Here is a 22,887-nt window from a genome sequence, read left to right as displayed (position 1 = left end):
ATATGATATGGTTGATCTCATCTCGTGGAATCATCTCGGTGCATCCATGTTGTGCTGAAAGGGGGGAAGTTTGTCCATCTGAATGTCGTGACTACCAAAACATGTGGATACTCGTGCGTACTACCATGCTGTATCAACACCGCTCTCAGCTAGTCGCTTAGAAGACTCCAACGTCATCCTCGGTAATCTCCACTGGGGTAAGGCCCAGACTTTGTGGAGGAATGTCACTGACTGAAAGATGGCATTAACCTAGAGAGGGATCGTGGCGAACTCTACGTGTATAATCTGATGGGGGGCTGAGGGCTTACTCCGAGTCATCCTAGATCCCATAGTCACCTATAGCCTTTCAAAACTTTTCCACTGTGTTGCTGAAATGTCACTCCCCTAGAAAGGTGCTGCATACGGGGAGAGAAGGAAGCAGAAGGGGTAGGTAGGGGGGGGGGGAGAGAGAGAGAGAGAGAGAGAGAGAGAGAGAGAGAGTTTCAGACTTCATTGTAAGCCGATTTCATTTTGTTTGGAGACCTTATGCACAACGATCATTGTATTTTAGCATAAAGAGCTGCGTGTGCTTAACCTTTAAGACCAGTGCAATAAAGCTTTACTGGGTTTGCACAGGTTCTTTCTACAGGTCTTGGAAGGATAGTACCTAACTTGATATCGAGAAAGCATACGAATAATGCAGCCACTGGTGGGTGTATTCTGTGTGTCACACTTCTTTTTGTGAATGGGACCTTATGCATGTGAACGTTGTGATGTGAAATGTCTCTTCACTCTTGTGTCACTAATGTACAAAGTTGATTGTAGTCTTGTACACTTTTTTTGGGTTACGACTACTATACATAGCATGGAGATCAGATTCAAAGCAAACACAGCAGAAGGAATTCGAAGAGGTATGTTTTATTTGAGATCATATTGGAAATCATTCTTTCCGTTTCTGGAGCTGATGTTGTGATATTGTTAAAAAATAAGAAATTGTTCTTAAGAAGAGGGTAAATAGTGGGAGAGAGAAATAAAGTTTATTAATGCTTTTGAAAGACTGAAGGGTCTATGAGACTTGAAAAAAAACCAGATACAATGAAAGCTAAGGGGTGGAACCACTAAAAACAGGCACCCACGCCCAAGGCTTATTGCGAGAGAATACCCAGATGCAAAGGACAAAAGGGAGGAGGTCGCGGATGAGGATAGACGAGATGGGCTCAGCCGTCAGTGGCTTTGGATCTGGTGAGGGCTGGCGCCTTCAAGGAAGAAAATCAGTGATGGAATGCTGCTGGAGCTTAGCCTGATCAGTCAGTTTGGGTCCCTCCCTAATCTCCACGAGGTAGCTCATTGTTTGACAAGCGCTACTATCACTCTAGTGGTCTGTGTCCTCCAGTCAAATAGAAGGGAGGAGATATCTGCGGTCGTCATGTGAGAGTCAACCCGAGGTCGGGTCTGCCATGTTGTGCTCTTTGGGTCTCTACTATGTCTCATCCCTACCCTTGGCTTGGGTCATCGGGATGAAGCACATGGAAGCCTGCATAGGATTGGGGGGTAAGAGAGCACACCATGTGGGCATGAGGCATGCCACATGGGGAGATCTTGATGGATTTGTTGGATTGTTGGGGAGTTGACCCCGCCTGTGAGCCTGGAAGACGTCACGGACTTAGAGCAGTAGAACGAGGGATTGAGAGAGTCTGCCTTGTCAAACAGGCTGTCAGTTGGGCAGCAACAGATAAGAAAAGGGTGACATGGCAGGCTGAAAGAGGTCCTGGATGGGGCAGTAAGGCACCCAGCAAATGGGCTAGCAGGGGCAGGGCCTCGCTGCAGGTCGGCGAGCAACTGGTTGATAAGAGGTCAGTTGTACCAGTGGATGGTCAGCCAGATCAGGCCCCTAGTTCGGCTATTTGGGGGGGGGGCATTCGCTATAAAAGGGCTCCATTGCCTGTTTGCTAGCAACTGAAGGTGCATAGACAGTGAGCATATTGAGCAGTAAGAGCTCATCTTGACCAGCTACTGAAGCCTACGAATGGGCACGCGGCAGTAGGGAAGAGTTGTACAGCATTAATTGCTTTATACAGTGTCCATAGGGGTGCATACTGGACTCGTATTTGCAGGAGCTAGTGGTACACTATTGGACAGATTTTGGACTTGATTGTGTTCTTTTCAAAATTGACAGTGTTCTCTATCTCTTGTGTGCACACGCGTCAAGCAAGATTAGTGGTATGTAGTATCTTGGCAATTATCCACTGAATGAGATGACTTGTGGTCAAGCGTAGTGATTGATGCAAGGCCATTGTTGTGTTCCCAGATGGTATCTGAGCTTGAGCTGTGAGCTAGAGATATTTGTTGAGATTTCCCACATGATATCTGTGCTAGGCTGTCAATCAGGGATAGCTGTGCCATAAGAGCTAACCCCCGAGTTGGGCTGGTGGGCTCGGACCAAACTGGAGTGGGGGTTAAGAAACTGAACCTGCTACTGCTGCGAGCCAAAAACTGAACTCAGAACTGCTTCTAAATGGGCTTACCTACTGCTACGAACTGAAGCTAGACCTGCGCACGATCTGTGCGCTAGTTTAGAGCTGCCGCGGTCTGACGATAGACCTGCCTGGGTGGGCTGCCTGGAGCTAGAACTGCTGTGACCTGGAGTTGCTAGGGATGCCCGCGATATGTGGGAGCTGCTGGACCTGCATACAGAGCGAAAGAAAGAAAGAAAGATGTATTAACGTCCATGGAAGACCTCACGGGCCTATGGACAAGGTACAAAGTACACCAAAAGGATGATCTCATACAAGCCACAGTGGGCTGGAGCAAAGTGTGCACTAAGACCCTTGCTGAGTGCTAAGACTGCTAAACTGATAACTCTACAGAGCTCAATAGCTCGGGCAAAATCAGATATATAACCCGCAGACTATCTGAGAGCTGTAGTATGCTGATATCTAAGATCTAAGACTCAGTGTCACCACAATGTAAATATCCTAAGTCAAAGTACAGTTGACCATTTATTTGATCATAATTAAAGAGTTTTCCATCTAGGTTAATTATGTTCAAAAGAATTCTGTTAATGGTCAAAGAATTGACTACGGTCAAAGATACTTGACTCTGATTAAGTAAGCCTGATTTCAGTCGGGGAGACTTGGTTGATTACCAAGAATGTTAACTGCAGTTAACCAGAGAACCACAGAGCTGACTTCAGTCAAAGAGGGTTGACTTTGATCAACGAGACTTGGCATGCGCCAAGAAGGGTAACTACAGTTAACCAAGATGTGCCAACTTCGGTTGGAGGGACTTGGTTATAATTAAGGCACCTCGACCATTGGTCAAAGCCCTCCAACTTCGGTTGGAGAGCTTTGCCAACTTCGGTTGGAGGGACTTGATTATCATTAAGGCACCTCGACCATTGGTCAAAGCCCCCTTAATTATGATCAAGAGCGTTGACTTCGGTCAACCAGAGAATATATAAATATAAATATATATATATATTTGTTATGTGTGCACATGTGTTCAGTGGGGACGCCCACTGTGACTAGGATTAGTCCACAGTCTATTATTTGCATGCAAAGCGCTAACAATTAATGGGTACCATGGTGGTGCGCGTTAATTAATTGTTGCAGGTACTAAGAAGAGTTGATCTCCCAAGCGCTAAGGAGCTTAGCAAGCGACCATAAGATGTTCGTGTGACCAAGGAACATCGAAGATCCTAGAGTTTGCCCTTTGTGGCATTTACTAAATTTTAGCTAGAAATTTTGACACTTGGCATGTTGCCAAATTATTGAGCCGTGAGCTCTTTGTAATAAGAATGCATGTTTTGAAATAAGAACAGCAGCTTTACGCTGAAATCATGTACTTTGAATTTTCTCAAGTAATAAAGCCCTTTGGGGGGGTCCAGCCCGACTGTTGTCCTGGGCCCTAGTGTGTTTGCAGAGAGAGAGAGTGTTGTTGGAGATGAGTGTTGAGATCAGCGCAGCTAAAGAATTTGGATGGAGTGTTTCACTCAGGCTCAGAAGCTAAAGCCCGGCACAATAGTGGCACGCCTGTGAACGGTGAAAATGTCTCGGATCTGCGTCTGTCGGGCTGTGTCATGTTGTGGTGGCGGAGGACGTGGTCTCCTCGATCTCTGAACCTAATGGGCTATGTTTAGAGTAACCCCTCGTCTCGAGCGGTCTCTCTTGAGGAAAGCTGTGATAGGGCGGACCTCAATAGAGGCCTCTGCATCTGTCTCTTAGTAATCCAGGCTGCCCACATGTTAGCTATCTCCTTCACCGCCATCCCGAAGTGTCCTGCAATTGACTCAAATGCATAGAGTCCATGACGCGACACTGTGGTTTGTCAGCCTCTCTGTCCTGTGGTCTGATTGTCTCCTGTTGCTCTCTAATTTGTTGTAGTAAGGTCTCCCTATTTCGGTGCATCTCAAGTAGATAGAGCCCAATGCAGACCTGATCGTGGAAGTGGATCAACATGAGAGTGGACCGAAGCCAGTCCCCTCCTGGTAGAGGTAATGGTATCGTCCGCAAGAGAGAGAGAGAGAGAGAGAGAGAGAGAGAGAGAGAGAGAGAGAGAGAGAGAGAGAGATATTAACGTCCGCAAGAGGCCTCGCTGGCCTATGGGACAAAGTACGGAATCAAGTAACTCATATAGACTACTGTGGGCCGGGGCAAAGGGCTCACTAAGGCCCTGTTGGAGTACTAAAATGCTATACTAGTACAAAATAGCAAAAAAGTAGCAAAATAGCTTGAGGGTGGCATGAAAATATCAAGTGCTCAGAGCTAGAGTCCCAAGTGCATGAACCGGCTCCACGTATCCAGGCTCCATGGTGGCTCTCTGATGAGATGCAAAGAGCTTATGTATTTGCATCTGTCGGGATGTCTCCCGTGGTGGTGGAGGGTGTGGTCTCCTCGATCTCTAGATCCGATGGGCTATGTCAAGGGTGACGCCTCGCCTCGGTTGATCTTCTCCCCTAAGGAGAGATGAAATAGGTCGAACCTCGATTGTGTGTGCTCTGGTTGCCTGTCATGCTGTGTACGGTCTCTCTGTCCCCCGCCTAGTAATGCTGCGTCGGCTCTCTCCACCTCCTCCTCCTCTATCCCAGAGTGCCCTGGAGTTGAGTCAAATGCATAGAAATCTGTGACCTGTCTTTGCGCTCGGTCTACCTCAGTACCCTGTGGTGCGGTGGTCCCATCCTGTATCTCCCTGTAGCGTCGCATCTCCATCAGGTAGAGCCCAATATAGACCTGGTCCTGGAAGTGGATCACTCGTGAGAGTGGGTCAAAGTCGTACATCTCCTGAAAAAGGCAGTGGGAGTGCCCTTGGATCTCATAGTAGGTTGGCTCCTCTGTCTCGACCGCCCCCATTGTGCACAACGTGCAAGTCTGCTGCTCTCTGGGTATGCGTGCAGCTCTCCTTGCCTCGACCCACAACTGATGGGACGAGACCCACAATTGTCCGATGGCAATCCTCAGTGCGTGTGAGACTCCTCTGTCCTCAAGATACCGAGGTCTGATGATGAGCCCATCCTCCGATACTCTTTGAAAGTGGTCATAGTAGAGCTGGGTCTTGGTGGGGAACTCCTGGCCCCCCCCCCAGTGTGAGATGTGTGGAGCTGGAGGAGATCTCACTGTATGATGCGGAGGGATCAACTTGGGCGGTGCATCCATGCTATACTGAAATGGGGGAAGCCGATCTATTTGAATGCCGTGACTGGGAAATCATGCGGTGATGCGTGCAAACCATGTTGTACCTACCCCACTCTCTTGCTAGTCGTATGGAGGACTCTAGTGCCAGCCTTGGAAGTCTCTCGCGAGGTAGGTCCCAAATTCTGTGGAGGAAAGTCAATGTCTGAAAATGGCATCAACTTGGAGAGGGGTCATGGCAAACTCTGCTTGTACTATTTGATGGGGGATTGAGGGCTTACTCCGAATCATTGTAGCCGTTCAAATCTCCTCCATTCTGTTGCTGAAATATCACACCCCCAAAAAGGTGCCGCATATATGGCAATCAGCCTCACTAGAGTGTCAAAAAGCCAATACTTCGTCGGTGAATCTTGGAAGTGCGCCTGGAAGCACTGTCGCTCTAGTCGGGCCAAAGCACCATGCCCTCGTGTGAGTCGTGCTCTGGCTATGTGGGTCATCGTGAAAAGTGGTCCTATGAAAACTGGACCCAAGTATTTGTAGGACTCCACAATCTTCTGATTCTGGTATGTAAAGCTGTGTCGGTGAAGCACCGTGTAAGAGTTGGTTAAGATCATGATCTTGGTCTTCCCAAGGTTAACCATCAGGTCTCTCTCTGTGCATAACACCTCTAGGACATCTAGATGTCTTTGTAGCTCCTTTGCCAAAGATGACAGGAGGACTATGTCATCTGCGTATAGTAGAATCTGTATCATCAAGTCTGCTAGTGGTGCTCCCTCGCCTCCTAGACGGTCTATGAAAAATGTAATCTCATCAATGTAGAGCTCGAAGAGAGTTGGTGAGAGAGGGCATCCTGCTTTACTCCAATCGTGCTCTCAACCTAATCTGATAGGCCTCCTGGGACACGAACTCTCCCTCTGACGGACTCGCATAGGCTCACCACTCCCCAAATTAGAACCTTGGAATCTGCATATCATGTAGTCTCCTGATCATGCGAGATCGCGGGACAATGATGATGAAGGCCTTTCGAAAGTCTACAAAACAAGTGGACTTTCTGGCATCTCGACCTCGCCTCCTCAATGATAGTCTTTAGGGTGAAGATGTGGTCTAGAGTGGAGTGCTGTCTCCGAAAACCTGCCTGCACTAGAGCACGCTGCCCATGTGCCTTTGTATGGCTGCTGATCTCCCTCTCCAGTATCGATCCATAGATCTTGGACAGCGTGTGGCCAATCATGAGAGTGCGATAGTTCCCAGTATCCATGGAGTCACCTCCTTGTGTATCAGTACTATGGTGGTGGTACTCCATGAGGGTGGGAAGCTGTGACATGGCGTGGTTGAACATCTGTGCTAGTACCGGAGCCAAAACCTCTTGTCCATGATCCAAATGCTCAGCCCGTAGCCCCTCATAGTGCAGCCCTCACATTTTGTGCAGTGAACAAGTGGCAAGTGGTGGGCCTGGGCATAGTGGACATATCAAGTGGTGCCTGCATCGTGACATCATAAAGAGAGCATGCATAAGTGTGCCAAACACCTGGGTCTGTAATGGGTATAGGTGGCTTCCCCTCTGATAGAAGCCCCCAACCAATGGTGGGATCCCCTCCTCGAAATGAATTGATCACCTCGTCCATTTTGTGGGTGAGGAAGGCCTGCTGCTTACGACGTGTCAGTCGCTGTGAGATCCGCCGTGCCTTGGGTGATGTCAAGTGGCCAAGGCTCCATACTCTCTTCATTTGGGGGCTTACAGATGGGGAGGTGACCTTTCCAACACTCAGTTGGAGATGAATTGTAGATCGGGTCGCGGGGAACGATTTGGTGGCAGCAATCTAAATCACTGATATAAGTGTGTCTAGAAGTATGAGCGAGATCTGCATCATTCCTAAAAGGGGTCACTAGCCCACGGGACAAGTTGCTCATGTATGCTGCACCAAGAGCATGATCAAAATATACCCATACCTGAGTGGGGGCAAGGGGATCATGTCTTATGTTTGGTAGTGTAGTTGAGATGCTAAATGACTGACAAGTATGAGTGGTCGGTGCCAAGTGGAGGGGGAGGTGGAGCTTGTTCACCTCGAGAACGTGTCATTGTATATCTCTCATCATCCAAAAGTTGTCTTGGATTATAAAGAGAGACCTCCCATGAACATGGTAGTCATTGGGCTTCTTATCAAATGGAGGAACATGATAAGTGATGTAGCATGTATAAGTTGGGTGGCTTACTCGATAAGCACTAGGCTACTTACAATCTGTTGGGGTAAAGGTACTATGGCCACCCAAGTACAGTTAGTACACTTAGTACTTTATTTGTTAAGTACACTAAGTACACCGTACTTAGTGTTGTAACCTTATCCTTTCATATAAAAGGTTGACTGTGTGCTAGGGGAGGTACACACATACGTTTTATCCCCACACTTCTTGTGTCTTATCCTGCTTGTGTGTGTCGGTGTGCTCTCACTCTCCCCTTCCACAACTGGTATCAGAGCCACTCTCCCTATCCTCGCCTATCCAGCAGCTGCCTATTCGTGTGTTTGCCCAAAACGTGGGTCTTACCAGCAGCCAAGGCAGCGCCACAGCCATCGTTAGGCAGTCAGCAGCACTGCCATCGCTAGGCAGCAGCGACAGCAGCGGCAGCGTGCAGACAGCGCCTTCAGCTGCTAGCGCTGCGCTAGTAGCCTTTGAGGCCGTTCGTCGCCAGGGCCAAGGCCACCGGCGACGCCAGCGCCAAGGCCACCGACGACGCCACCGTTGCCACCAGCAGCAAGCCAGGCGGCGCCAGCCAGGGCCAAGGCCACCAGCGACGCCATCGGTGCCACCAGCAGCAAGCCAGGCGGCGCCAGCCAGGGCCAAGGCCACCAGCACTGCCATCAGCGCCACATGCGCCCGCAGCTCTGCCATCATCGTCTCCTACCTGATCTTGCGAAGCAAACGCACATTTCCCGCCTCCCCCCAAGGGTCTTCGCCCTGATTTCGAGATAGGTCTTATCACTTGGCCAGTGATTGTACACAGTGTTGGCACTATGTATGCATTGGTCAGATCTGTGTAGACACATGCAGCATATGCTACTGGATGCAAGTCAATGGACGTGCAGTCACATGCCTTATGAACAATAGCAGATTGATGCCATTTACTGTGTTAATGCACGGAATGTGCTGTCAATTCAAGGGGCTTTTGATGCTATTGTGCGTGGGACAAATGCTGTAATTTGTTGCTGAAAGTACATCCACATTTGTTACAGATTTGGTCAATTTTGACCAAGTTTGACTTTAGTCAAATTTGGGGCTTTTGACATTGTTATGCATATCAGTGTTGGGGGAAACACCTAGATGCTTTATGTGATCATTGGAGCTTTGGGAAAGCGGTGTATGCACTAAAATCCTCAAAATTGGCTTCTAGTCAAGGGGCTTTTGCCTCATTCAAGTTCTAAACTGTGTAACACAGTTATAGAGGCAAGAGAAAGTCTAATTCTGACAGTTTTGGACAGTTATACAGTCAATTTCTGTTGCTGTACTAGAAAGTACAGTCGGGTACTGTCCGGAGTCAATTTTTGGACTGTAAACAGTCATTTTACTGAAGTTTAAAGTGCATAAAACAGTGCTGTTTTCACTGTTACAGCAGGGACATACATTGTGTCAAATCAAGGTACTGCTGTACTGTACTACAGAGCATCAATTAATGCATTAAGTATTGCTTTTCTGGATCTGCAGCCGGCAGGAAACAGACAGTATTTACTGTTAAGTGGGAGAAAATTGCAGGAATTAACTTTTGAGCACAACTACAAGTGCATCTGTGCACTTAGTTTGCGGGGAGTCAGGCACCCAAGTGTGGGTTATATTTCTTGCTGATTGTAATGGCTTCATCCCCGGAATCTTCTCTTCTCAATATTAAAAAGTTGCAGGGTGCTGCTAACTACCCAATGTGGAAAAAGATGGTCCTGAATGTGCTAATTCTGAAGCAGTGTCATGCTCCTATTATACACAAAGGTGTGAAGCCCACTGGCACATCTGATGATGCTTGGGCACTAGCTGATCTGTCAGCAAAGTCCATAATTGAATTGTCACTCCATGAGGTGTTGTTTGGAATGTGGATGGTGAAAAAACAGCCTGGGGTGTGTGGAAAAAGCTACAGGACACATAGGAGCAGCAGAGTGTAGCCACAAAGATATATTGGCTGCGCAAGTTCTTCAATCTGAAGATGAAGGAAGGGACCTCCATGGATGCACATCTCAATGAGTTTAATTCAATTGTCACTCAACTTGCAAATCAAAAATATGTGGTGGATGAGGAAACCAAGGGTATGGCACTCTTGATCTCTCTTCCTGAAAGTTGGGATACATTCACCACAGCTGTAACAAATGCAAACACTTTCATAAGTTTTTCAGCTTAGACTCTTACCAAAGTAGGAGTACAGTTGCCATATTTCTCCCACCAGGAGACAGGTTGCAACTGTGTCTCTCGGAGCCTAGCCGTAGGTCGACCAAAGGAGAGGCTGTGATTGCGGAACAATAGAAGTTCATCCTCCATTCTTTGTTGCATCTCCAAGTCACCACCCGTCCAATTTTGTAGATACTATTGCATTCCCTCCTCCAACTCGTCATTCTCATATTGCTCTTGACTGCGCCAGAGCGGATGCAATACATGTGCCACCGCATGGATTGGGCGGTGGAACCAATTCCACCACTTATTCCATATAGCACGGATGGACTCAACCCTAAATCATGCCACAAGAAATTAGAATGCATTATGCATGCAAAATTCATAGACTATAGGTAATAGTACATACATAATATATATCTGAAAATTCCAGGCTTCATGATAACAAATTGCCATTTAGTAACTGCAATAATTATACATATTACAAAAGTAAAAAGTCTTACTTATCAGGCGATAGGGAAGTGTTTCTGTTGAGGGCCTCTCCAATCTTGTCCATAAACTCGTACAAGAGCCCTAATGTGCTTCCCTCCATGTCCGTGATGCGAAGCACCGTGTAGATAGGATTAATCGATTTGATTAATGCCTCCGCCTGATTCCACCAAGACTCATCCATGATCATGCGAAAAAATTTGATAGACTCTGCTTGGCCTCTATCATCCCAATCTCCCCACTCCCGAGACACAACCGTGCGCAACAAGCCCTGGCGCACTCGCACAAGTCTCTCCACCACTATGAACATGTAAGCAAACCTTGTGGTTGGAGGTTTCAATAGCTCAAGGTCACTGTAAGCCCGATAGATGCTGAGGACTTTGGGTCTCTTCGTGACAAACTTCACGATACTGCGGGCTGTGGAGAAGATGGCATCAATCCAAGGTATCTTCCCTAGGTCCTCGATCAAAAGATCAAGGCAATGTGAGGCACAGGGTGTCCACACAATCTTAGGGAACTCATCTTCTAACATGGCACCCATTGACACACAATTGCTGCCATTATCTATCACCACCTGCACCACATGCTCAACACCTATCTCCATAATGGCTGCCTGTAAATGCTCCCAAATATACAACCGTGTAATCACTGTACCTGCAGTGGAAGCGTCTATGGCTCTCAAGAACATGGTTCCCTTGCAAGAAGACACTAAAATATTGTACACATTCCTCTTGTGTGCATTTGACCATCCATCGCATAAGAGTGTGCATCCATATTTTTACCAAGTCTCTTTCAAGGGCTTCATTTGGTCTTCCACACATTCCCTCTCTCTTCTTAGCTCTCTTGTCCGCAAGGCCTCATATGTAGGCCCTTCCCATTCATACCCAATGTGGCTTACGGCTCTCATGGCCTTCCTCCATCGTGTAGTCTTTGCCACATGAAAGGGTATTGCACACTGTATGAAGAGCTTTGTGAGCTCACTAGTGGCCTCCTTCACTGCTTGCTTTTGCAAGCGTGCTTGAATGCTAGATCTTTGCAGTGATTCTCTTTTCCCCGCACTAGCATCCACACTAATTGATCCATGTGGCAAGGGTGTTCTTGTAGCACTAGGACCCGCGCTCGATGTAGTTGATGCCCCTCTACTTCTCTTTGCAGAACCCAATGTGCTGGCATCATCCAATGGCTCAGTGTCAGCAGCCTCTTCTTCATCTTGCAGCCCTTGTCCTCCACTTTTTGCAGCCAAGGCTGCCATACGCACACGCTTCCATTCTGTTAGGCCACCTTTCACTAGAGTAGGCACGAACTCACAAGGTCCTACATCCTTGCTGGGAACACGTGCTAGATGGTCTTTCACCCGTGTGACAGACCCCGTTTTGCTTATGCCGCAATAGTTGCATCTCCACTTCTTGGAGCCACCGCCTCCTTTATAACTATCCAGGAGGGAGACATGGACCTAATAAGCATCTCTTGGCATTGGGGAGGATGGAGAGGTGAAAAGGAGGATGGAGAGGTCACAAGTGAGAAAGGATGGAGAGGTAGAAGGAGGATGGAGAGATAGAGGTAAAAGAGGATGGAGAGGTGGAAGGAGCCTGGAGGAGCAGAGGTAGAAGTGAAGGAGGATGGAGAGGAGGAGGATGGAGAGGTAGAAGGTAAGATTAAAGAGAGGATGGAGAGAAGAAGGATGGAGGGATGGAGTCTGGAGAGCAAGCTGCCAAGCTGCAGCTTGCAGGATGGAGAAGATGGAGCAAAGGATGAAGAGGATGGAGAGAGAAGGATGGAGGTCCAAGAGCAAAGGATGGAGGGATGGAGAGAGCTTAGAGAAGGTGGAGAGAGCAACAAGGATGCACAAGAGGAGTGGAACGGGCGGGAGGCGGCGAAAGATGAAGAGAGGCGGCGAAATCGCGTTTTTAGGGTTTAGGGCAAAGCAGGTTTCACGAAACGGCGTTTCTTGACGAAACACCGTTTTTGTTTCGTCGTTTCCGTTTCTACTGAAGCGGAAGCGAGTGGAGGAGAGTGAGACCAAGACCACAAGAGTGGTGGGTGTGAATCGAGAAGCAAGGGCACACCACAACCCTCAAGAATATATTAGGATAGACACTTGGGTGGAACCGGTTCGGAGTGAATCGTGTTCACACTATAACCTGTAACAGAAAAAGGTGTACATGAGGTGGCACAGGGCCTTAACCCCAACAACCTCCCACCTGAAGGCAATGTGCCTTAAAAAAAAATCAGAAATTACAGCAAGTACATATCGAATGTACAAGGCCAAAACATATCGAATGTACAAGGCCAAAACGTGATATATGGCCTATCCAACACCCATCAGTGCCCTGCAATGTGCAAACCGCTCTGCTGGCAAGATTTTGGTGAAAAGATCCACAGGGTTATCATCAGTATGGATTTTGACAAGTTCTAACAACTTGTCATGCAATACCTCACGAATAAAGTGGTACTTAACATCAATGTGCTTGGTCTTCTGATGAAAGACCGGATTCTTTGCCAACATAATAGCACTCTGGCTATCACAATGCAAAGAAGGAATATCCCCTGAAAAACCCAAGTCTCCCACCAGAGGTGAAAGCCATATGGCCTCCTTGCAAGCCTCAGTGGCTGCAATATACTCTGCCTCCGTGGTAGACAATGCTGTGCATCTTTGTAACCTGGATATCCATGAAATAGCACCACCTGTGAAAGTAAACACGTAGCCCGTGGTGGATTTACGATTGTCTGCATGCCCTGCATAATCTGAATCTGTGTATCCATGCACTTCTGCATCTTGCTTGCCAAAACATATGCACACATCTTGAGGCCCCTTAAGGTATCTCAATATACCCTTAATTGCCTCCCAATGCCTCTTACCGGGGTTAGCCATATATCTACTGACCACTCCTACTGCAAAAGCAATATCTGGTCTAGTAGCAACCATGGCATACATTAGACTGCCACATGCAGAAGCATAAGGAACCTTGGCCATATGAGCCCTTTCATCATTTGACTGAGGGCTGTCCTTTTGGCTGAGTTTTAAATATGGTGGCAAGGGTGTGCTCAAAGCCTTCCCCTTATCCATATTGAACCTTTCCAGCACTTTGCCAATGTACTCTTTTTGAGAAAGATAGAGTAAACCCTTTGACTAGTTTCTCACAATCCGCATACCAAGAATGTGATTTGCATCACCAAGATCCTTCATGTCGAAGGTTTTGTGCAGTTTTGCCTTCAAAGCATTCATATCAATAGATGACTTCCCAGCAATAAGCATATCATCCACATAAAGAATGAGTATAAGAAGACTACTATCTCTTGCCTTCTTAGTGTAGAGACAATGATCATGATTAGACCGTCTGAATCCTTGTGCTTTCATGAAAGCATCAAACTTGTGATACCACTCTCTGGGTGCCTGCTTGAGCCCATAAAGACTCTTCTGCAATTTGCATACAAGCCCTTCTTTTCCCTTGACTTGATATTGAACCCACTTAGAAAGTATGCACTCAACCAACTACATAAGGATCTACTCAACAAAGGAAAAATAATCAAATAACCCATGCATCATCCCTGACCATGAGACAATTGATGGATCTCAACCAATGTGCCCCAAGGAAGAAAAGAATTTAGAAAGCAAGAAGCATGGATAAATTAGCAAAGTCATCCTTTTTCCATCTATCTAAAATTGAGAGTTGACCATCTATGCATCACTCATAGTGTCCCATAACCAAGATTGAGTGTGTCACCTTCTTTTGGTAGGTGTAATGCTCCTATTTTGTCTACATATGAGCGAAATACAATACCGTATATATATATGTATGTATGTATGTACATGTACATGTATGTGTACATATACACACACACACACACACATACATACATACATATATATAAAGTCAATATTAGATAAAATGGAAAAATCCCAATTCCCATAAGAAACAATCGCTAGGGCAAATCACCGTTTTTGCTTGCTGCATATAAATATCCTCGTGAAGGTCTCCATGAAGAAAGGCCGTCTTCACGTCCATTTGGACAAGATCCATGTCCTGACAAGCCACCAAAGCTAAAAGAGTCCTCAATGTAGTCATCTTGACTACAGGAGAAAAGATTTCATCAAAATCAACTCCCTTTTCCTGCTTGAACCCCTTAGCAACTAATCTTGCTTTGTACTTGGGCTTAGCATCCCTTGGAGTGATCTTCAACCTATAAACCCACTTGCATGGTAGGACTTTCTGGCCTGCAGGCAACTGCACTAGATTCCATGTCTGATTCTTCTCAAGAGATTGCATCTCTGAAACCATGGCTTTCTGCCAATTCTTTGCATCCTCCCTCTTCATGGCTTCTTTAAAGCACGAGGGCTCACCACAATCTGTCACCATGATGTAATCATCAAGTGGATTCACCCCTGGAACAAACCTGTCAGGCATCCAGGACACCCTGGTGCTCCGCCTAACCCAACCATCTTGATTAGGTGGCTGATTTACTTGCTGTTTCTGCATATTTTGGGGCTGTACAGCCTGCTCTGGAAGCACATCTTGCTGAATCTCAGGCTGCATTTGTGGCTCTTCCTGTGGAGGATAATATGGAGCATTAAAAGCCGGAGGTGGCTGCTGATTTTGACCATTTTGGACAACATTTTGATTGGCATTTTGTGGTTGTGCTGGAGGTCCTTCCTCCTAAAAAATGACTCTTCTCACTCCAATGGTATTGATAGGCTGTTTTTGCATCCTATCTTCTCGAAAAATCACATCATTGCTCCTCACAATCTTGTGAGATTCAGGGTCCCACAACCTGTAACCCATCTCTCCATTGTCACCATACCCAAGAAAGATACACTTGCGTGACTTTGGGCCTAATTTGCTGCGTATTTCCCTTCTGACATGCATAAAGGCTTGGCAGCCAAACACCCTGAGATGTTTGTAAGAGGGTGGCTTTCCTGACCACACCTCCTCAGGTACCTTCAAATCCAAGTCCCTGTTGGGTGACCTATTGATGAGATGTACTGCTGTCTTAACAACTTCTGCCCAAAAACCATGGGTCAATCTTGCTTGTGAGAGCATGCTAAGAGTCCTCTCTTGAATGGTCCTATTTGCCTTTCAGCCACGCCATTTTGTGGAGGATTGTAGGGAGCGGGCAACTCCCTCTTTATCCCCTTCTGATCACAAAATGTAGTAAATTCCCTTGAGAGGTATTCCCCTCCATTATCAGACCTGAGGCATTTAAGCTTCTTTCCTGTCTGATTCTCAACAAGTGCCAACTAAGTCTTGAAGACTTTGAACACATCACTCTTATGCTTAATGGGATAGACCCATATCTTTCTGGATGCATCATCAATAAAAGTGACAAAATACTTGGCACCGCCCAAAGAAAGGTTGGGCATTTCACATACATCTGTATGTACCAAAGTAAGGACTTCTTGCTTAACATTTCCAGCCTTTTTATGGGCTGATTGCTAATGTTTGCCATAAATACAATGATCACATGCTGAAAAATCAGAAAAATTAAGTCTCGGCAAGTAACCCAAAGAAGACAATACTTTCATTCCTTTCTGGCTTATATGGCCCAACCGGCTATGCCACAATGAAGTGTGTGGCTGCTCGGTCACATGGATTACATTAGCATCAACACCCTCAACATACAATGGATACAAGGTGCCTGATTTGCAGCCTTTGGCCACAACCATGTTTCCCTTAAGCACCTTCCACATAGAATGACCAAATTGGGTGAGATACCCTGCATCATCAAGCTGCCCAGTGGATATCAATCTCTTCCTGAGCTGTGGCACATGTCTCACATTGTGCAATACAAATTCAGAACCATTTGGGAATTTTAGATGCACATCCCCAATGCCAACAACGTCACAGGCATAATCATTCCCAAGTTTCACGCATCCTTTCTTCCCTGCATCATACGAAGCAAACCACTGCTCATGAGGAGTAACATGATAGGATGCACCTGAGTCTAATAGACAATCTTGTGCATACGAGCCATCATTGGCCACAAGAAAAGAACTATCACCAGAGGAGGCAACAAGTATGACATCGTCATTATCTTCATCACTGCTAATCACTGCATTGAGCTCCTCAAGTTTAGCCTTGCCCTTGGTGTCTTTGGCATCTCTTTTCGCATCTTTGTCCTCTTCTTTTCTTTCCTTATCCTTGCCTTTGTTTTTCAGTTGAAAACAGTCCCTTTTAATATGCCCCTTCTTATGGCAGTAGTGGCATTCAAGGTCCTTCCTAGGACGGGACTGACTGCGAGATTTCCCTTTATTTTGGTTTTCCCCTCTATTTTGCTGCCTACCTCTGCCCACAGCCAATGCACTTGCATTCTTATTTTCACTGCTATTCTTACGCCTCACCTCTTCCTGCAGAAGAGCGCTTTCCACATTTTGGCATGACAATCCTGTGAAAGCAGGGGCTGAATTGCTTATGGCTGTAGCAAAAGTATCCCAACTGTTAGGGAGGGTACTCAAGAGAAAAATGGCCTTCACCTCATCATCAAAGTTCATTTTCTGATTTGTGAGTTGGCTGAATAATAGAGTGAAACTCATTGAGGTGAAGTGAGAGGGCTGTCCCCTCTTTCATGCAACCAGAACACGTTACTAGCTGCGGGCGAAAAGGGACTCAAGTTTTTTCCATATGCTGTAAGCGGTGGCTTCATTCTCTACATTGAAGTAGATCTTCTTAGAGATGGTCAAAAGAATGGTACTCTTGGCCTTCTCATTCATGGTTTCCCACTGAAGGTCACTAACTTCATCGGGCTTGATCCCTTTATACTTGATAGGCATATTTTGATCTTTCTGGACCAACACATTATATATTTGCTTCTTCCAATAAGAGAAATTTGCATTCCCCTCCAACTTCTCGATGTTCCAATAGTTGCCTTCGTTGCTTGAAGACATAATGATAAGCCCAAATAGAAGCAAATAAATACACCTAAGGCACAGAGAGCCTCAAAGTCACGTGCTGTGACTTAATGCAATGTTGTCCACTCTCCAAAACAGTAAAAAAAAAACTCTAAAAAATCCCCAAATCTCTTCCAAAATTGGCCTGCACTTGTACAAAACTGTCACAAAGGTACCCGAGCCTTGACAAGTGACCAAATGTCACTGTAGAATGAATGATCAAGTGACACAAATATCCCAGATTGTTTAGCAGGTGTTTGGGCAAACTCTCCCACCTCAAATAGGCATATGAACACTGTCACAAGGCTAAACTCAGAACTGAACTGAGTTTTCACACTCTCCAAGAGTGTACAAATGTGCTGTCCCCATTAAGAAGCATTTACCCAAAACTGACCTGATTGCAAAATCTCCTCTTTTGTCAATGCATTTGACACATAGACATGTGAATCCCCTTCCAAAACTGTCTACAACAGCCAATGACACCAATTTGAGCAAAAGCCCCTTGTTTTGGCGTCTATTGAAGAGAAATTTCGTCAAATAGGCATCCACAAGTGCGTACAAGCACTCTAGCGTCAAAAGCCCCAAATTTCTTGCATGCAATTTCTGCAAATTCCGAGAATGCACCATGATGTGCACCAAATCCTCAAATTTCTGCCCAATGTGACCAAATGTCACACAATCCAACTGCCCACTTGACAAATGTCAAGTGTACCTGCAAAACCACGTCTTAAATACCTCGAAGAAGGATATTCCCACGCACGAGATTAACAAGGTCACGACCAACGAAGGGCGTAGAACAGCAGCGGAACGCGACTGAATTTGACGTTGTACGGGCCTTGATGCTGTACCACACGTTGTACGGACGAAGCCACACGTTGTACGGGATGTACGGGCCGGTACGCTGTACGGAAGCAGAAGACACGCGTCGTACGGAACGTACGATTGGAGTTGTACGGGCTAGTACGCTGTACGGAAGCACAAGACACGCGTTGTACAGAACGTACGATTGGAGTTGTATGGGCCAGTATGCTGTACGGAAGCAGAAGGGGAACTTCTCGGCTGAGGGTGAGGACGTAGGATAGAGTTGATGAGCCAAAGCTTTGATACCAGTTGAAGCGAAAGCGAGTGGAGGAGAGTGAGACCAAGACCACAAGAGTGGTGGGTGTGAATCGAGAAGCAAGGGCACACCACAACCCTCAAGAATATATTAGGATAGACACTTGGGTGGAACCGGTTCGGAGTGAACCGTGTTCACACTATAACCTGTAACAGAAAAAGGTGTACATGAGGTGGCACAGGGCCTTAACCCCAACATCTGCCCATGAAACGGGCGTTTCGTGCAACCTGCTTTGCCCTAAACCCTAAAAACGCGATTTCGCCGCCTCTCTTCATCTTTCGTGAGCCATATATATATATATATATATATATATATATATATATATATAGAGAGAGAGAGAGAGAGAGAGAGAGAGAGAGAGACGTCTTTAGGAGGCCTATGAGACAAAAGTATAATCAGCAAATAGCTTGTACAAGCCGCTGTGGGCTGAAGCAAAGGGCTCGCTAAGGCCCTTGCTGTCAAAATCTAAACAGACTCAATTAGGTAGTGCTAAAGCTCCAAACACATATTTGGGGGCCATGGTAGCTCTCCGATGAGATGTGAAGATGCCGCATGTTTGCGTCGTCTCGTGCTGTGGTAGGGGGCGTGGTCTCTGATCTATATCCGACGGGCCATATCGAGGGTGACACCTTGGGTTGGGCGGTCTCCTCTAAGAGAGAATCCCACTAACTTAGGCACTTTTCCTCCTACATGACAAAACCTTCCTTATTGTTATGGTACATTCTTGTGTGTTATTTTTCACTGTTTGCTGTTGGTTTGCAACTATTAAGTGTGGAAATTTGTTCTTCATTTTGAAAAATGGGTTTAATCATACAAGATATAGGATATGTCAATTAGACAACAATTTTTCCATTCTTGCCTTATTTCTAGGAGGAGTTGTAAAGTTAAAGTTTCTTTGAAGGTGGTGAAAGCTCTGTTTCTTGAATTGTGGTCTGGCTGATCAGGTGGAAGAAAAACTTGAAGGAGGTTCTCAAGGGAAGACCCTTTGGCGCCGTGTGCTATCACGATTTTGTACCCCCATTTTTTTGGAGGTATGCTTCAGATTACAAAAGGTGCATGTGAACGTTCTCTATGTGAATCTACAATGTATTTATATGTGATGCTGTAGACATTCAAGTTGTCATTTGTGGTACTCCTTAATGCCTTGTGAAGCCGGATGTAAGGATGAAATATACCAATGTATGTTCTAGGTCTGAGAATACACACATTCTTGATTTTGATATTGATATCAACACTCCTGCATTTATGAGTTTTCTGGTTGCTTGCTACACGGATGCTTGCATTGGATTGTAGGTTCTTCAAGAGGATACTAATCAATGCACAACCACTTATGACTCAATAGTCACACTGTTGCTGACCAGCGACCTTGGGGTTAAAATGTTATACATAATGCAGTTGGATATGTTTCGATTTGGGAGTGAACGAGGTTGACTGCAGTATGGAAGATGTATGCTTTAGTGGATATTGGCTCGAGATGCAAAGGGGAGCAAATGCAAAGAATTCATGTAGAATGAGGAATGCTCGATTTCTAAAAATGTTCTGCACTAATTTGTATTTCCTTCCATTTTTTTATATGATCACGTTAATCATGACCCCACAAGCAAAAGGAAATCGTCTCTTGAACTCATGGTACGCAGCAATGACAAATACAATCCCTCATTTGTTTGGACCAAGATCTGTGTGCACCAGCCAGAAGAAGTGGGTAAGCTTCTGTGGCTTGATATTGATCCAAAATTGTGACTAAAGTTTGGCAAGGACCTTGTGCTGTACCTACTGCTCAACCTAGTGCCTCTGATCTATGGAGGGAGATCCAGCTGCATGTTGACCAATGCGGGTAGTGTAAGCAAAGAAGGGCACCTACATGGTCCTCACAGACCTATCTGTTTGGGTAGGACCACTTGAGGAAGTCATGGAGAGGCCACCTGAGATAAAAGACACCTTGGATGTCTTGCTTCCACTCCCTACCTCCTTGGTGCTCGTCACAATTTCTTTTTTTGGATCGGTCGGGTTTCTCATAGGCACGGAGGAGGTTTAGGAGGTCCTAGATTGGGGGGCTTCCTTTGGCTTCCAGTGGATTGCACAAGGGCAGACATCGAGATACCTAGGCTGCCACGTGGGTATTGACATCTCCGTAGAGCAGCATACAACCCTGGTTTTGGAGAGCATTTGGTGCAAGCTTCTGTATTGGAGCTCAACCAAACCCGCCTTAGCAGGTAGACCGCTGGTTGTCAACCAGGTCCTCCTTGCCAAGTCCTGGTATATAGCTTGCTGTAGGTGCTTTCACAGGGAATGCATGGGGCAGCTCAGACACTTGGTTCGCAACTTACTTTGGGCAAGTTTGGATGGCACGCGGAACACCAGGGCCAGAGTAGCTTGGCATACAATGATTCTACCACAGGCACGAAGAGGGCTGGGCATCATTGATCCAGAGATGCAGAGCAGGGCCCTTTTGGGCAAGTGAGTGGTCCGTGGTCTCACCCCGGGTATAGAGCCTTGGCTTCTCTAGAGGGGTATCCTTAGGAACACCCCCCGTATAGGCGGATAGTGGCAGCAGTCCCACTGGTGGAGCGTCTCGGAGGCTCCTCTCATGGAGAAAGGCTCCCCTCTGATGTGGAGTCTTCACAGGGTATGGCAGAGGTTGTCGGGGGACTTATTCGAGCCAGCTCCTCGTGCAGGGAAGAGTTTGAGAGACAGCCGCTCATCTGGCACCTAGGATCAGAGATGCAGAGGGTCACATGCTTGGGTAGCGCACACACATTGGATGGGCAGAGTGGGGACAGTGGCCCAGCAGAGGATTGGGCGTAGGCACTTGAATGACAACAAATATTGATGCAATGATCCCGAATTTATGGTGGGAGGGGCTACTCAGTCCTGGGACCCCCCACTGTTGGTCCGGCCAGTTCTCGTGGACAGGCATTCCCATTGGAGTGCGCTTCTTTCAGGAGTCCCTTGGGTCCCATCATTGCAAATTCTATAGAGTAGGGCTAGGTGGCTGCCTCCAAGCCGAGACAGATAGGGACTGATGAGGAGCTCTTGGATGGTTTGGAGTGGCAACGGATCATGGTATTAGGCCGGGTGGGCAAGGAGTGGCACATTAATGTGGTTTGAGTCTTATCAAGGTGGGAGGGCGCAATCCAGCGTCTTTGGATTTGGGAGAGGCGACCCCTCCGTGATCTTTAGTGGTTCTATCTTGTGTTTGTAGGGCTCTCAGATAGAGTGGAGGAGTTACCCTTCTTCTCCTACATGACCTGCATTAGACGCCGTATCTAGTTGGAGGCAGCTACTTGGTCACCTTTGAGGACACGAACTGGTTAGAGCAAGATGTTTCCCGGGAGGTCATTTCTTGCTTTTGGCCACGTCTGTGGGCTAGCCTTAGGCCACGGAAGATCTCCTGGCCCATGGGGGCTTGCCCATTGGCCCTTCGCTAGAGTAGATGCGCATGGATGGCTGATGTCACTGCTGTATAGAGGGATGCTTGAAACGATCCGACACTGCCTTTGGGGTTGTACAGCGGCGCAGAGGATATGGGCAGCAGCCGTCAGGATTGTAGCGAGTATTTAGAGGATGTAACGGGACTTCAAGTGCGGGATGATAGCTTGGCTCACAGAGGGGAGTCACAAATTCTCTATTGATCTAGTTTCTCCCACGTACAGGATTCAAGGCTAGGACGTCTCTCGGATTGAGATCAAGGATGCAGTTCCTCCTTTGCGTGCTCGCGCGATTATTTTGGCCAGCATTACTGCTTGGCACATTTGGTCGCCAAGTGTAGTCAGGTGATGGGAGGCCAGCAGGTCCCTCCGACAGCTATACTCGTCGCCATGTGGCAGGATATTATCTTTACCTTGAGTGTCATCTGGGAGCGCAGTACCCCAGGTTCACGAGTGACCATTGAGAGGCAGGAGTGTTTCTGCAAGGCTTGGGCTGCAAGCATCTTCTACACTCTTTCCACGAGAGGTATTCACACACACACACACACACACACGCACATGCACAGAGAGAGAGAGAGAGAGAGAGAGAGAGAGAGAGAGAGAGAGAGCCACCGTGGCTGCTAGCCCCTGTTCCGGAGGGACCCTAGCAGTGTGCTGGGCCCTTTCGGAAACAAGCTTGGTTGACAGCTGGTTTCCTTTCTTGTATTCACCATCAGTAGTTCCTGTGGAGGCTGACCTGTATGGTATGTTTCCCAAGCATTAATAGAATGTTCCTGGATTTATCTAGGTATATGTTTTCCAAGCATTAATAGTAGGTTCTTTTTTCTTGGAAAAAAGAAGGGGAGAAAGGACTCCCTTATAGCTTTGAACGCTCCTATAGGCTATAACTGCCACCTCACAGACTGGCCTGTAATTGCCATTCACAGACTGGTCTATAACTGCCATTTTCACAGACTGGTCCGCACAGACTGGATCTGAGACTATAAAAGGCTGCTACAG

The 22,887-nt window shown here is 46.8% G+C and overlaps 1 protein-coding gene across 3 annotated transcripts in view; it reads left to right on the top strand.

Moving 5' to 3' along the window:
• Positions 1–22,887, top strand: part of LOC147879927 (GDT1-like protein 4) — a 32,883-nt gene that overhangs the window by 4,793 nt on the left and 5,203 nt on the right. For all 3 annotated transcript variants that reach the window (XM_087371663.1, XM_087371662.1, XM_087371661.1), the window contains exons 5-7: positions 616–688; positions 805–890; positions 19,405–19,491. In XM_087371663.1, the coding sequence (XP_087227789.1) occupies positions 616–688; positions 805–890; positions 19,405–19,491 (246 nt within the window). The remainder of the gene's footprint in view (positions 1–615; positions 689–804; positions 891–19,404; positions 19,492–22,887) is intronic.

This window comes from Dipteris shenzhenensis, chromosome 33 (assembly GCF_047967505.1).
Source record: "Dipteris shenzhenensis isolate YYH24624 ecotype China chromosome 33, Dip_SZ_1.0, whole genome shotgun sequence".
Lineage (NCBI taxonomy): Eukaryota > Viridiplantae > Streptophyta > Polypodiopsida > Gleicheniales > Dipteridaceae > Dipteris > Dipteris shenzhenensis.
Note: the sequence above shows the minus strand (reverse complement) of the source record. Positions and strands in the feature narration are given on the sequence as shown.